We start from the raw sequence: 13,624 nt of genomic DNA, 5'->3' as shown, positions 1-13,624 counted from the left end.
CGGATTTTTCATGGAAATCAAAATGTCATGTCCTAGTTGTTGACAAATATACAGGAGCGTAGCAAGTTGGGCCTTTTGTTAAATAGTAATAGTTAAATAGTATCCGATGAATTATAGCATATATTGTCTTGTTCCTTCTTCCAATTGTTTGTAATCATACTTATTACATACTCATTTTGCCCGTTAAGTTACACTGGTACCGGAAACGTCAATATTTTTCCATACACTGATGCCTGAATTTCATATCGGGTGCGTGACGTAATTCAGTGTGTGTTGTTGCACTATTTTTTTTGTATTTAGTTCAGTATTGTCAATTCTTTTCAGGCTATTGAATAAATTTATGATATTTACATTATATTTATACGTGTAGATGTGTATGTAATAAAAAGGTTATTATCTTTGGATCGGGAAATATGCACTCGTTCTTCAGCGAAAGAATATTGTGCTCCTAAAGTCGCGCAATATTTCCGCTGAAGAACTCGTGCATATTTCCCGATACAAAGCTAATAACCTATAAATACACGTTACAAACGTTCTTCAAATCCGAAACCAATCTGGACTATGTAAAACAAAGAAGCATGTAGGTAAGTCAGTTTTCTCGCTACGTTCGCTCGGTTCACAAATCCCTCACAGGTCTATAAACACAATGAAGACCTATTTCTCGAACAATAACTATTAGACCTTTTCGGCGTAAATGGAAATGTACACGACTATGTAAAAGTATATGTATATGTATATGTATATGTATTTCGATCAATTTCGAGGGGTTTTCTCAAGACGTCGTACCGACACAATTATTTCATACGGCCTGAAAGCCACAGGTATATTAGAATGCAACAAGTAGTGTAGCACATGGGGACTGGTTTGTTACCGATATGCGAATGGCTTATCGCTTTTATGGAACGCCGTTTTTGCAATATAGCTTGCACTCTATATGATATATATAGAGAAATGTTCGTGGCCTGAATTCCTCATTCATTATTTCATATAATTTATTCAAACTTTCAGCAATGATCAATATTGATACTTAGTTGTGCAAAAGGGTTTTGTGTTAATTGCTTTTGTGATTCATCACGAGCAGGCACCTGGTAGAACCACCATTTTAACCCAATATACCAAACTCTTCCTGTTACCAGTGCGAAGTAATAACTTTTCAAATATGAGTTTTCTTGTTCTGACTGGGGCAGTCTTTTTAAGAAAATTTAAACTGCTCGCAGGAGTTGCTTCTCTTCAACTTAGAAATATCTTCCTAGGTTAGGGAGATAATTGCATAAAAAATAGATAAAAAGAACTATTTTTTATTAGTCCGATTTCCTTATTTCTAAAGAATCAACTTCAAATACTTACGTGGCATTGTTGTTAATTTAATACATTTGAGTGCATAGTAACCGAAAATTGCTTTCATTATTCGTTGTTAAGAGAAAGGCGGCATGCCTACCTGATATTAAAGATTCATATTAAATTGTGTTTGAATTGAATGAGAACAGTAAAAGAAGATGTTGTGCATAATAAAGACAAAATACTTTATTAATGGCATAAAGATAAAAGTTTGACATGCCAATACATGTGTACAGTTTTAATAGTCAACATAATTATTGCACGAGAAGTAACACATGTGATTGCAGTTTCTAGAAAATCCTTGCTTAAATTAAAGCAAAATACAACAATACTGACTTCCTTGTGTAGGATATGGAACAGAATAGAATAGTTGTAGTTATTTGTTTGTTTTGTTGTGTTTAAGCTCCTAGGGCATACTGTAATTGAGGCCAGATTATTACATTTTAATGCAGTCTAACCTTGGCTGGAAGACATATACTACAATATCTGCTGAGTGCAAAGCGAGCAAAACGTCTTATAAGAGTTTAGAATATATGTCATGAAGTTAATTTTCTCTATATCTGAGACCAGCCTAGTATATATAAGTTTAATGTTGGAACCGGAATACACTTAAGTATTCATTTACTTTTCTGCAACTCCGCCCCTAATCTTCTAATGGCCATAGTTATTTAATATACATATAGATATTGATAAGTCATCTAGAAATATGGTTGTGACAAAATATATTATAGGTTTAGAATCTTTCACTATTCAAGAACATTTTTCGGGTCGTCAAACTCAGGTGTAGGGCCTCCGTGGTCGAGTGGTTAAGGCCGCTGACTTAAATCACTTGCCCCTCATCGATGTGGATTAGAGCCTCACTCGGGGCGTTGAATTCTTCATGTGTAAAAACCACCCAGCTGGCTTACAGATGGTCGGTGGTTCTACCAAGGTTCCCGCCCTTAATGAAATAATGCACGGTGAGACGTTAAACCGAACAAAAAAAAAAAACAAAACAAAAAAAAAAAAAAAAAAAACAACAAAAAACAAAAAAAAAAAACAAAACAAAAAAAACTCGGGTGTGTCATGACTATGATACTTGGCATAGTAGTATATTATCTAAAATATGTTTGAGAAAACCCCTTACTTTTGACCAAAGTACATAATACGTGTTAACAATCGCATAAATATACATTTACGCCGAAAAGGTCTATTACCTACTTCGGGATAAACCATTAGCAATGTTATAACCTAATGTGTGACTACCATAAGACGTACGGGGGATTGAAACTACATTTGAGGGAGTTGGTCGACAAGTTAGCTTCCAAATGTATCCCTATAATAATTATGTGGATTTCGGAAGAGGTATCATTGTCCTGGTCAGAGGAATTACAACATAAACATTCATTTATTGAATCAAGTGCCACTTTGACCTGTAAATATGAGGTATTACATTTAAGCATGTGAAGAGTATGTAACTACAGCACTCTCTTTCATCACATAGTGAAGTTTATATGCTTTGTTATGTCCTGGTTTCTTCTTTGAAAGTAATTGTGACTCAGAACTAATGCATGCGAAGTATACATGAATCTTAATGAATGATGTTTTTCAATTCTGATTGTAATTATCATTAACCGCCTCAATAGCCTACTGGTAAAGCGTCCGAGAGCGGGAGGTTGTGAGTTTGATCCACGGCCGCGTGATACCAAAGAGGTGAAAATTGGTAGCAGCAGCTCCTTTGTTTGGCGCACAGCATTAAGAAAGATTGGCTTCTATTTTCTCATACCCTCATGGCGTCGGATTCCATCAGGAATGAACTGTCGAGAGTGGTTGATATAAGTGTTAGAACTTGCTTCAGAATCGACATAAAGTATATCTGTATAAACTAATTATAATAATATCTTTTTGTTCCCTTTGTGGGTCACATTAAAGAAAGCAGTAAAGAAAATAAATGATTTTAGAGAGTGTTATGTAGTAAACTTTCAAAATGATTGCTAATAAAGTGTTACTTATTAACTATATGATACACGCCGTAATACTATTTACAGTTTTTGCAAGATATTTGCAAGCTCGTATCATAATACAGACGGTGTGGGCAAATGCATGTCAGCGCAAAGTCGTCAATCAACATTTCGCGAAAGATATTATGGACAAATCAGAGTAAATCTGAAAAATACAGTTCGCACAAACTTTAAATGTTAGCTTTATAGAATTCCAATTTATCCTGTTGCACTTTTCCTGGGTAAGGAACATATTTCAAACGATTTATATAAAGAGCGACATTTACAAATCACAAGTTCTAACAAGAGCTGTCACAGGAGACAGCGCGCTCGACTATTTCGATGCTGGATAGTGAAACTGGGCATAATTCATTAAATATTGGTGCCAGAGTTATGCAGCTTGTGTCATATAGTGTGGGTGATGATGTTGAACAACTATTTTAAGTTTGAATCAAATCCATTCAGTAATAACAGAGACAGAGTGAAAGTGCATCAAAACTTTAACCTAAATTTCTAATTAAAAAGGGGAAATAATTCATGAAAAATTGGTCCCAGAGTTATGCACCTTGTGTCATATGATAAGGGTAATGATGTTGAACGATTGTTTAAGTTTGAATCAGATCCATTCAGTTATAACAGAGATAGAGTGAAAGTGCATAAAACTTTAACCTGAAATTCTAAGTAAAAAGGGGAATAATTCATGAAAAATTTGCCAGAGTTATGCATCTTGTGTCATATGATGTGGGTGATGATGCTAAACAACTATTTTAAGTTTGAATCAAATCCATTCAGTAATAAAAGAGGTAGAGTGAAAGTGCACCAAAACTTTAACCTGAAACTCTAAGTAAAAAGGGGGAATAATTCATGCAAAAATGGTGCCAGAGTTATGCACCTTGTGTCATATGATGTGGTGATGATGTTGAACAATTATTTTAAGTTTGAATCAAATCCATTCAGTAATAACAAAAATAGAGTGAAAGTGCATCAAAACTTTAACCTGAAAATCTAAGTGAAAAGGGGGGATAATTCATGAAATATTGGTGCCAGAGTTCTGGTTCTTATGTCAGATGATGTGGATGATGATGAGAAATAAGTATTTCAAGTTTGAATCAAATCCATCAAGTAATTACAGAGATAAGTTGAAAAAAGAGAAAGTGCACGAAAACTTTAACCAAGGTGATGACGCGGAAAGACGCCGACGCCGACGCCGTGGCGAGTAGGATAGCTATCCTTATACTTCGTATAGTCGAGCTAAATTTTTTTGAGAAAACTTGAAAACATGAATGAGTCACTTTAGGAGTAGGCCTAACACTTATCAACAGACAAGGTGTGCGACTGGCATTTAGCAGTTCTATACGGAACTCTACATCTATCTTCTCTATCAACTGTTGTCGTTGTATTACTTGTTGTTATGGCTTTTGTTTTCTTTTTTGTTGTACCCTTGAGCCACGCCTTTTGCCAAAACCGGCCCTCCTTCGTGCAAAAGTAGAGCAGGCCAGACCACGTAGTCGACGTGTGTACCACTACTTGTGTATGGCTTGAACAGGTCAGTGTTAAATCGTGTACCTCGTCTAAGTAACGGAGCAAATACAACAGATGGATCCTGGATCTGCATTAAATTGAAATAATTATATGGATAATTAGACAAGTGGACATTTCTGTTTTTAAGCCAGCACTGGACGAGAATGAAATATAAGTTAACTTTTCTTTGGATATACGAGTAATCAAGAAGTTGTCGGTGAACAGTTGTGATTATATAAAACATACATGTATGTGTCTGCACACTAACAAAAGAAAAGAGGTTTGATTGCTAATTATACAAAACTTGCTTAAGATTGCTACAGAAAAACGCAACGTTACGTATCTGATTTGCTTACAGAAATAAAATTTCATAACTTGATGCCATATTGAGTGGGATTAGAGGCTTATGTCTATTTACTGAATGCTTGATTCGCAAGGTATATATAACATATGCAGTTATCTCAAATTACATATGCAGAGGGGCTTCCGTGACCGAGTGGTTAAGGTCGCTGGCTTCAAATCACTTGCCCCTCATCGATGTGGGTTCGAGCATCACTCTTGGCGTTCAATTCTTCATATGAGGAAGCCATCCAGCTGGCTTAAGGAAGGTCGGTGGTTCTACCCAGGTGCCCGCTCTTGATGAAATAATGCACGGAAGGGCACCTGGGGTCTTCCTCCACCATTAAAGCTGGAAAGTCGCCATATGACTTATCATGTGTCGGTGCGACGTTAAATCCAACAAAAGAAAAAAGAAACATCTGCAGAACTTCTTGGCATGTAATTTAAACCTCTAATATGGAATGAGAAGGCACATATTCATTAAACTGACACTGAAATATTGACGTTACATCAAAATTATTTGGTGCCATAAAGGATACAAGAACGAGTGTTACCGCATTTAAGATTTGATCTAGTATTTTGTATTTAACAAGCAAAATGATATATTAAGATTCGCCCTACTTTTTTACTTTTGAAAATTATGACATTCATTTGGTATGAACAGCTAATAGAAAGGCGCAAAAGTTACGTCAATACTGCTTAGCGATAATGGGCCGCAGTTTTGACGACGACCACATTGTACAGTCAGGGAAAACGTTACTTGAATTAAACATTAATCGCAAGCGCAATTCATGGATTTGCCGATCCTGTTATGTCGTTCATTTCGCATGAACTTCTAAAATATTTCATTTCTTAAATAACAGAACGGTCAAATGCCCCGCATTGTATTGATTATCATGCTCTCAAAATAACTCGCTAGACGTCTGCGTACTCAAAGCTATTCCGCGGGACATGTAACCTCCACTATTTCAATACTATTAAAGCACGGTTATGTGTTCACGCCACTCCGACCTACTATATCTTTGGCCATACATGCATCATGAAATAGTGCTTTTCTAGTATCTATTTTTATAAAAGACATATTAAATCGAAATAAAATATAGCATGCCATTTTTCTACACTGGTATTTAAATACAGAGAAATGGTTATAAAACGCATCTAATAATTAACTCGAGCTACGCCCTCTTGAAATCATTTTGTATGCGTGTAACCTATTTGTATTGTTTAGACATATTTAAACATGGTTCTGCTATATTTTATGTCTGAAATACAAACCGTCATAAGCCAGCAGATTTCAAGACATTCTTGTGTAAATGAGCTAACGTTTAAAGCTATCCTTGATGCTTTATCAGTTGAACCTTTCAGATGTGACACGTACATCTGAAAAATTAAGAGCTCTTTAGTTAGACATCAGGAACATAGTGATAGATGAATATACACGTGTCTTTTTCCTGTTGCTGAAACGGCCTTCTAATTGACTACATTAGGTGTCTATATCTGATATGTCATGCTAAACAGTATTTAGAAATACGAATACGAAATATTGACACTGATTTATCATATTATAATGCATTCAAAGATAAGACATACGATAGATACTAAGCTCTCCAGTGAATTGCATATACATCTCTTGATTACATTTAACATTACGGTTTGTTTTAAGATACACTAAAGCTTTAATTAATGTAATGTAATGTAATGTAATGTATGCTTGAATGTTCTCTGTCTGTAAACATTACATGCTTACTTGAAATAAGTTTCCTACAGCAACAGATGCCATTGCTTTGCGGCCAACCTTTAAGATATTGCGCATATCTGCTGATAAGTCTCTGCGGTCCTGAAAAATTAAACCTACTGTCATAGAATCGCCAAAGAAATGTAAGAATTTATCACAGATTTTGCTTCATATATCTAAGGGATAAGTTTGGCAGAATGTAATTCAAAATTGTCTAGATGATGATTATTTAAAACACTTGTTAACGTATTTAATAATGCAACAAATAATCTTTTGCATTAAAGCGCTAAATATTATGTATATTTAATTTATGTATTTGTTGTCTCTATTTGTTTTATATTCTTCGCTCTATGTTAATCTGTCTGTGCTGAACATTCACGTCTTTATCTTACTGACTAAACTGCGTGGTATAGTTGTTATTTTTTCTGGTCCTTCGGGATCAATGAGTACATTCATTTTTACTATAATCTAATTCTGCTAAAGCCAGTGCTAGGGGTGTGAGGAATGTTGCAAAATTCATTGCCTTTCATGAACAGACTCAATCGAACAGGGCTGCAATCATGTTACCTGGTTGCGTTCTATGCTTCCAAGGGATCTTTTCACATTCAAATAACTATCACAACAGCAGTCTTTAAGAGTCGTGGGGCGACTGTCTAAAATGTCTCCCCGTACTTGGACTGTTTCATTTTTCTTTCCTCTGAGATCACGGAGTATATTTATTTTTACAATAATAGAATTTCGCTGTAGCCGGTTCTAGGGGGCGTGAAGGATATTGCACATTTCATTACCTCTCATGAACAGACTCAATCAACCCAGATCTGCTATTATGTTGCTTAGTTGTATTCTATGCCTCCAAAGACTTTGACACTGATTTTATTTTTATAGTAAGAGTCTCCATTCGAAACTCATACTTTAACGATGATTTTGATTATAAATAAGCTTAAGATAATAATGTTTATACATGCTTGTCTGAAAATTCCAGCACATGCTCTAAACTCTCCATTTGTTTTTGTCCCTTCATTTGGCAGAAACGCATAACATCCTAGAGAAATACATAATACTATGAGTTATGAAAATTCCTTATAATAACTTTTAAAATCACATCTTCTATGTCCAGAAAACGCTCTATCTAAAACGGTTATATTAATATGTTATAGCCTCGAATCTAATATATTTAAATGCTTTAAAAGAGAACATTAACTTTTCTTCGAGATGCAGTATGGCCGGTTTACTGTTTAAAATAATAATACATACATCTTCAAGAGTTAGACCGTGTCCAGAAACAAATTCGACCAAGTCGTATACAGATTAGTTAACCCATACTTACTTTTGTGTAATCATTGAATACCACTGAACACTATTATTAAAAACATGAAGATAAAAGATGTAATATTTGACCTGTATGGTAACGAATTGACAACTTTCCTAGTGTGAGTTGACCAATTCAGTTGAGTATGAGTTGACTAGAGTACGTGTAAAGTTGGTTCGAGCCTACTAGTTTTCAATAAATTTTGCTGCTATGCTGCTTATCTTTATGACAACTATGTGAGTAACTTTTATCTCATTTTGTAAAGGTATACCAACTTTCTTTAAAATATCCTTCACATTTTCGGTAAACAAATCTGGCCGTGTTTATAAATAGCTTTAGTCAAAAGTGGTCTTTCAAGAAAATGCAGTGGACCAATTATCTTAAATACTAATCAGTTCTGCCTTCTTTGGCGTGCATGATAATGACCTGCAGAATCTTTAGCAGAGCTTCTACTGCATTTCCCTCTCTGTGAAAGTAGGTGACAAGAATGTCAAATGCGTCTGTCCACTGGTTATCATACAACTCAGCATATCTTTCAGCGAGTTTTGTCGGGCGATTTCTGTCGCTGAGGTCGGCTATATTTGGGTTGTTATCCGTCAACCTGTCTCCCATAGCTTTACTAAGTCTTAAAAGTAAATATAGACTTACTTTATCTTTAACGTGCAAACTATTCTTTTTCTAAAAAAGAGATATATTACATGAAAGTGTGTATATATAAATGAATATTTATAATTCAATATCGATTAAATCAAGCAGTTTGATTCGTTGATACAGCGTTCACACATCGATGAACCCCGTGTGATTCATTTTTGTATTCGGCGTGTATTTCGGCGTTGCGTCAATGTCGTAACTGAAAGCAGTAATATTAAATATGTGCCGGAACATGTTTATGTGAAACATTAAGGACTGAATTATTTTTTTCTGGTGTTCATGCATGTGTGAACCAAGCCTTTAACGCACATACTTAATATGCATTAGTAAAGCCTAGTCTAGTGATCGCAACTGATTATTGTTGAATAAGGCATTCTTCAAGCTTAAAGTCATTTACCTAGTTCTAGTTTCATCAAGCTCAGTCTCTGTGTCTTTCAATTTTGTCAAAGTATTTTGCAATTTGACCTTCAGTACTAGCATCTCTTTCTCCTGTTGTTTTCTGTTAACGCTTTCAATATTCTTATGACCCAATGTCTTCGTCATTCCTTTTAATTCTACTTCACGGCCGTTGGCGGATTCAGCCTCAAGATTTTGAATTTTCTTTTTGAGTGAAGTGATGGTTTCATTCATTTCAGCTTCTTTTCCTTCAAACGTTTTTGTAATATGTAGCAGTTGATTTCTCTGGGCAGATAACAGATCATCCTTTTCTTTCAACAATTTGTTAGTTAATTGTTCATTTTTGTCACTTTTGTGCATATCTTTACTCCTTTTTACCTCTAGATCTTTGACTTTTAGATCACGTTGCGTAACCTCTTTTTCAAGATTCGTGACATCTTTCCGTAATGAAGTAATAATTCCATCTAATTCAGATTCTTTTTCATGCATCAGTTTAAAGGTCTGTTGGAGTTCGACTCTCATTTCCTGTAAGTGGTCGTCTTTTTCTTTCATTTCTTGTCTTACTACTTCATATTTGTCACTTATGGCCAACCTTTCTGACGCTAACAATTCCTCTAGTTTTTTAATCTGTAACTCATGATCACCAGCCTCTTCTTCAAGATGCTCGATTTTCTTTTTTAACAAAGCAATAGTTCCGTCAGCGTCAGATCCATTACTAGCAAATGTTCCTTGAAGCCGCCTGTTCATTTGAATTATTTCAGTCTTTTCATTGGCCAACAGCTTATCTTGATCTTTTTCTATTTCTTCTTCAATGTACTTTTTTTTCGTCTCAAGGGATGTGATAGTTACGCCCATTGTGGTATCCTCTGTTGCATGTAGCTTGCTAAACATCTGCTGCAGTTGATGTTTTTGTTCAGCTAATTGTTTATCCTGTTTAGCCAGCTCTTCATTTTTACTATCTATTTCTGTCTTTGTACTTTCAAGTAATTTCTCTAGATTTTTAGTTTTTAGGTCCTTGAGTCCAACCTCTGTCTCAAGTTGGGCAATTTTCGTCTTAAGTAAAGCTGTGCTGTCCTTCATTTTAACCTCTTTCTCGTGGTTATCGTTTAATGCTGTTTGCAGCTGATTTCTTAAATCACATATTTGTTCATCAGTTTCAACCATAACATTATTTACTGCCAGTACATTTTTGTCACATATGTTTAGCTGTTTCCATTCCTCATTTTGTAACATTTCTAACAATTCATCTATTTCCAGATCACGACGCTCTATTTTTTTCGACAAACGGTAAATTTGATATTGTTGTAACCTGATGACTTCATTACTTACTTCTTCTAAACAATTTACACGATCAGCATAAATTTGTGACTGTCGCACCATGTGTTGTTTAAGCTGATGGCACTCAATTTGGAGTCGTTGAAATTCACGTTGACCTGGATTAGAGTAGTTTCTTTCTCTATAATGAAAGCCTCTGCTAGTGTCAAATAGTCCCAAGCTTCTGCTCAGTGAATCGTTTGCTCTTTTTAATGGTCCTACTAACATAGAATACGCCATTGTTCAGCTGGTGATTCGGTTTTGTAAGGTGCCCTGTACTGCTTTGAAATATAAAGTTTTCATTTCGACTTATACTTGGACGGTTTAAATCAAGTTAGAACTTCGTTAAATTTACTACAACCTTTTATATGATATACACATAAAACATAGAGACAACTTATATATGTTAACAGAACAATCTACTGAAAGAACGGACGTAATCAGTCACTGTTTCTCTGTGTTTAACTTTGATTCATACACTGTTTGATTAAATCTTGGCTTTATCGAAAACGACTGGCGACTTATAGACTTTCCAAATGAAACATGGCTACTTTCGATTTTAAACGAAACAATAAACTAGCTACAAGTTAGGTACATGCATTAATCTTGCATGGCAAACAGTTTTTGCTTGTGCTTGAAATGCTCAACTTACACCCTAGTGTGTACGTTGACTCTCTTCCGATAATTTACAAATGAATGCGTAAATTCATACGCTAATATAATAAAATAGTGCTTAAAATGCAAGTTCACCATGATAAAAGAACCAGTACAATGCTGAAAGTAGACTAGCGATACACATGTAGGTAATGAGACATATGTAAACTTTATTCACAAAGTTTGTCGTCGAAAGTACTTACATTAGAGAGTTTATCCTTGCTTAAATCGTTCTAATCTTTGCTTCTTTTAAAATGAAATTATAGTGAACTATCTAATTTACTTCCTTTTCCGATTAACATATCATCCTTATAAGATTTATTAAACCTTTACGATCAGTATATTGCCAATAAGATAACTCAATGGTATGTTAGTTTTTTTTATAAAACCTCTTTACAAAGCATTGAAAACTCCATAAATATATTCAATGGCTAATGACATGTACATATTAAGTACATGTTAAGTATCCTAAAACATTTAATGTAAATACTTCTAGCCAAGTTTATGCATTGTGTAACTGAGCCGCACCATGAGAAAAACAACATAGTGCTTTTGCGGCCAGCATGGATCCAGGCAAGCCTGCGCACCAGCGCAGTCTGGTGAGGATCCATGCTGTTTGCTAACAAAACGTAGTCTTACAACAGCGTAAGTTTGTGTTAACGATATACATACAAGCATAAAAATATACAAAGTAAAGCATACAACAGTACAACCACATTAAGGAACACAGTGAGGAACCGCCGGATAAACACAATTTTTGGGGACTACACCGGTTAGTGGTGCGCATACCAACACTCTTTATCGCCACTATATTATTTGGTTACATGACTGTAAATAAATGTCATCATTGTCAGATGAATCACTAACATATGTGTGGTAACTCATGTAATAATATATAAATGAAAACCTAGTAAGGAACCAAATACTAGTATACTCAATGACTATGAAGGAAGCAGAACCACAAGACAAATACCATTTAGGGCCCGAAACACCAGGCCGAAAAACAGGTGTCAAAGCAGTTCTTTAAGAACTGCCTATCATGGAGTCTTATACATGTCAAGTGAGACACCATCAAACAGGAAAGCGAAGCGAAGTCCTGAATACCAAACATCCGGTGTGTCGCAGAACAATAGGTTCATAATCGTTTTTTTTATTTATTTATTTGTTTTTTAAAATTAGCAGCCGTCCAAAAATACCTCGGACGAATATTTTAAGCTCATGTCACTATGTGACAGGGTGAGCTTTTGTAATCACCCTTCGTCCATCGTACGTCCGTCCACAATTTCTTGTGAACAAGATAGAGACCACATTTTGCAAGCAATTTTGATTAAACTTGTACAAAACTTGTAGCATGATATCTCAGTTCATTTCGGAAAGTGGCCAGATCCCATCATAGGTTCTAGAGTTATTGCCCCTTAAAGGACCAGAATTTCCTATTTTTGTGCGTCAACAATTTCTTGTCTGCACGATAGTGGTTTCATTTATGATTTTATTTTAACAAAACTTGCACACAACTTGTATCATCATAAGATCTTAGTTCTTTTCTTGAACTGGCCAGACTCCATTATGGGGTCCAGAGTTATAAAAACTGAAGAGCTAATACTAGCTATTTCGACCATGTCTGCACAATAGCAGCTTCATTTATGATTTGCTTTTTATGAAACTTGCATACAACTTGTATCACCATAGGGTCTTGGTTCCTTTTTTGAACCGGCCAGATTTCTTCATGGGTTCTAGAGTTATGGCCCCTGAAAGGACCAGAATTTGCCATTTTGACCTTTTGTGCACAATAGCAGCTTCAGTTATGATTTGAATTTAACCAAATTTGCACACAACTTGTATCATCATAAGGTCTTGGTTCCTTTCTTGAACTGGCCAGATTCAATAATGGGTTCCAGAGCTTATGGCCCCTGAAAAGGCCAAAATGAGCTATTTTGACCTTGTCTGCACAAAATCAGCTTCATTTATGATTTGAATTTAATCAAACTTGCAGAAAACTTGCGTCACTATAAGATATTGGTTCTTTTCTTGAACCGCTAAGATCTCATAATTGGTTCCAGAGTTATGGCTCCTGAAAGGGCCAAAATAACTTGTTTGGACCTTGTCTGCACAATAGCAGCTTTGTTTACGATTTGATTTTAATGAAAGTTGCATAAAACCTTTGTCACCATAACATCTATGTTCCTTTCTTGAACCGACTAGATTTCGTAATAAGTTTCTGAGTTATGGCTCTTTGAACAAAGGGACAAAATTAGCCTTTTTCCTTGTCTGCACAATAGCAACTTCGTTTATGATTTGATTTTAACAAAACTGGCAAATAACTTGTATACCCACAAGATCTTGATTCCTTTCTTGAAATGGCAAGATTCCATCATGGGTTCCATAGTT

At 35.3% G+C, this 13,624-nt stretch overlaps 1 protein-coding gene across 1 annotated transcript; it reads right to left on the bottom strand.

Moving 5' to 3' along the window:
- Positions 1-1,284: 1,284 nt before the first annotated feature.
- LOC128554804 (interaptin-like) lies at positions 1,285-12,475 on the bottom strand. Its single transcript, XM_053536118.1, has 7 exons — positions 11,440-12,475; positions 9,270-10,860; positions 8,648-8,846; positions 7,874-7,954; positions 6,925-7,014; positions 6,453-6,557; positions 1,285-4,926 (listed from the first exon to the last, which is right to left on the bottom strand). Exons 2-7 carry the CDS (start codon positions 10,820-10,822, stop codon positions 4,717-4,719), a joined length of 2,238 nt encoding a protein of 745 aa, XP_053392093.1. The 5' UTR covers positions 10,823-10,860; positions 11,440-12,475; the 3' UTR covers positions 1,285-4,716.
- Positions 12,476-13,624: the final 1,149 nt, after the last annotated feature.

The sequence above is a fragment of the Mercenaria mercenaria genome, unplaced genomic scaffold (genome assembly GCF_021730395.1).
Source record: "Mercenaria mercenaria strain notata unplaced genomic scaffold, MADL_Memer_1 contig_761, whole genome shotgun sequence".
NCBI classification, from domain to species: Eukaryota; Metazoa; Mollusca; class Bivalvia; order Venerida; family Veneridae; genus Mercenaria; species Mercenaria mercenaria.
This window is presented reverse-complemented; position numbering and strand designations above follow the sequence as displayed.

Bases quoted from the DNA above. Each gene is read 5' to 3' on its own strand.
- LOC128554804 (XM_053536118.1), bottom strand. From the start codon at position 10,822: ATGGCGTATTCTATGTTAGTAGGACCATTAAAAAGAGCAAACGATTCA. The intron at 8,847-9,269 runs GTAAATGACTTT...TTTACTTTTAAG, and splicing joins CTTGATGAAACTAGAACTAG to ACTTAGTAAAGCTATGGGAG. The intron at 7,015-7,873 runs GTATAAACATTA...TTAATTTTTCAG, and splicing joins TGGAATTTTCAGACAAGCAT to GACCGCAGAGACTTATCAGC.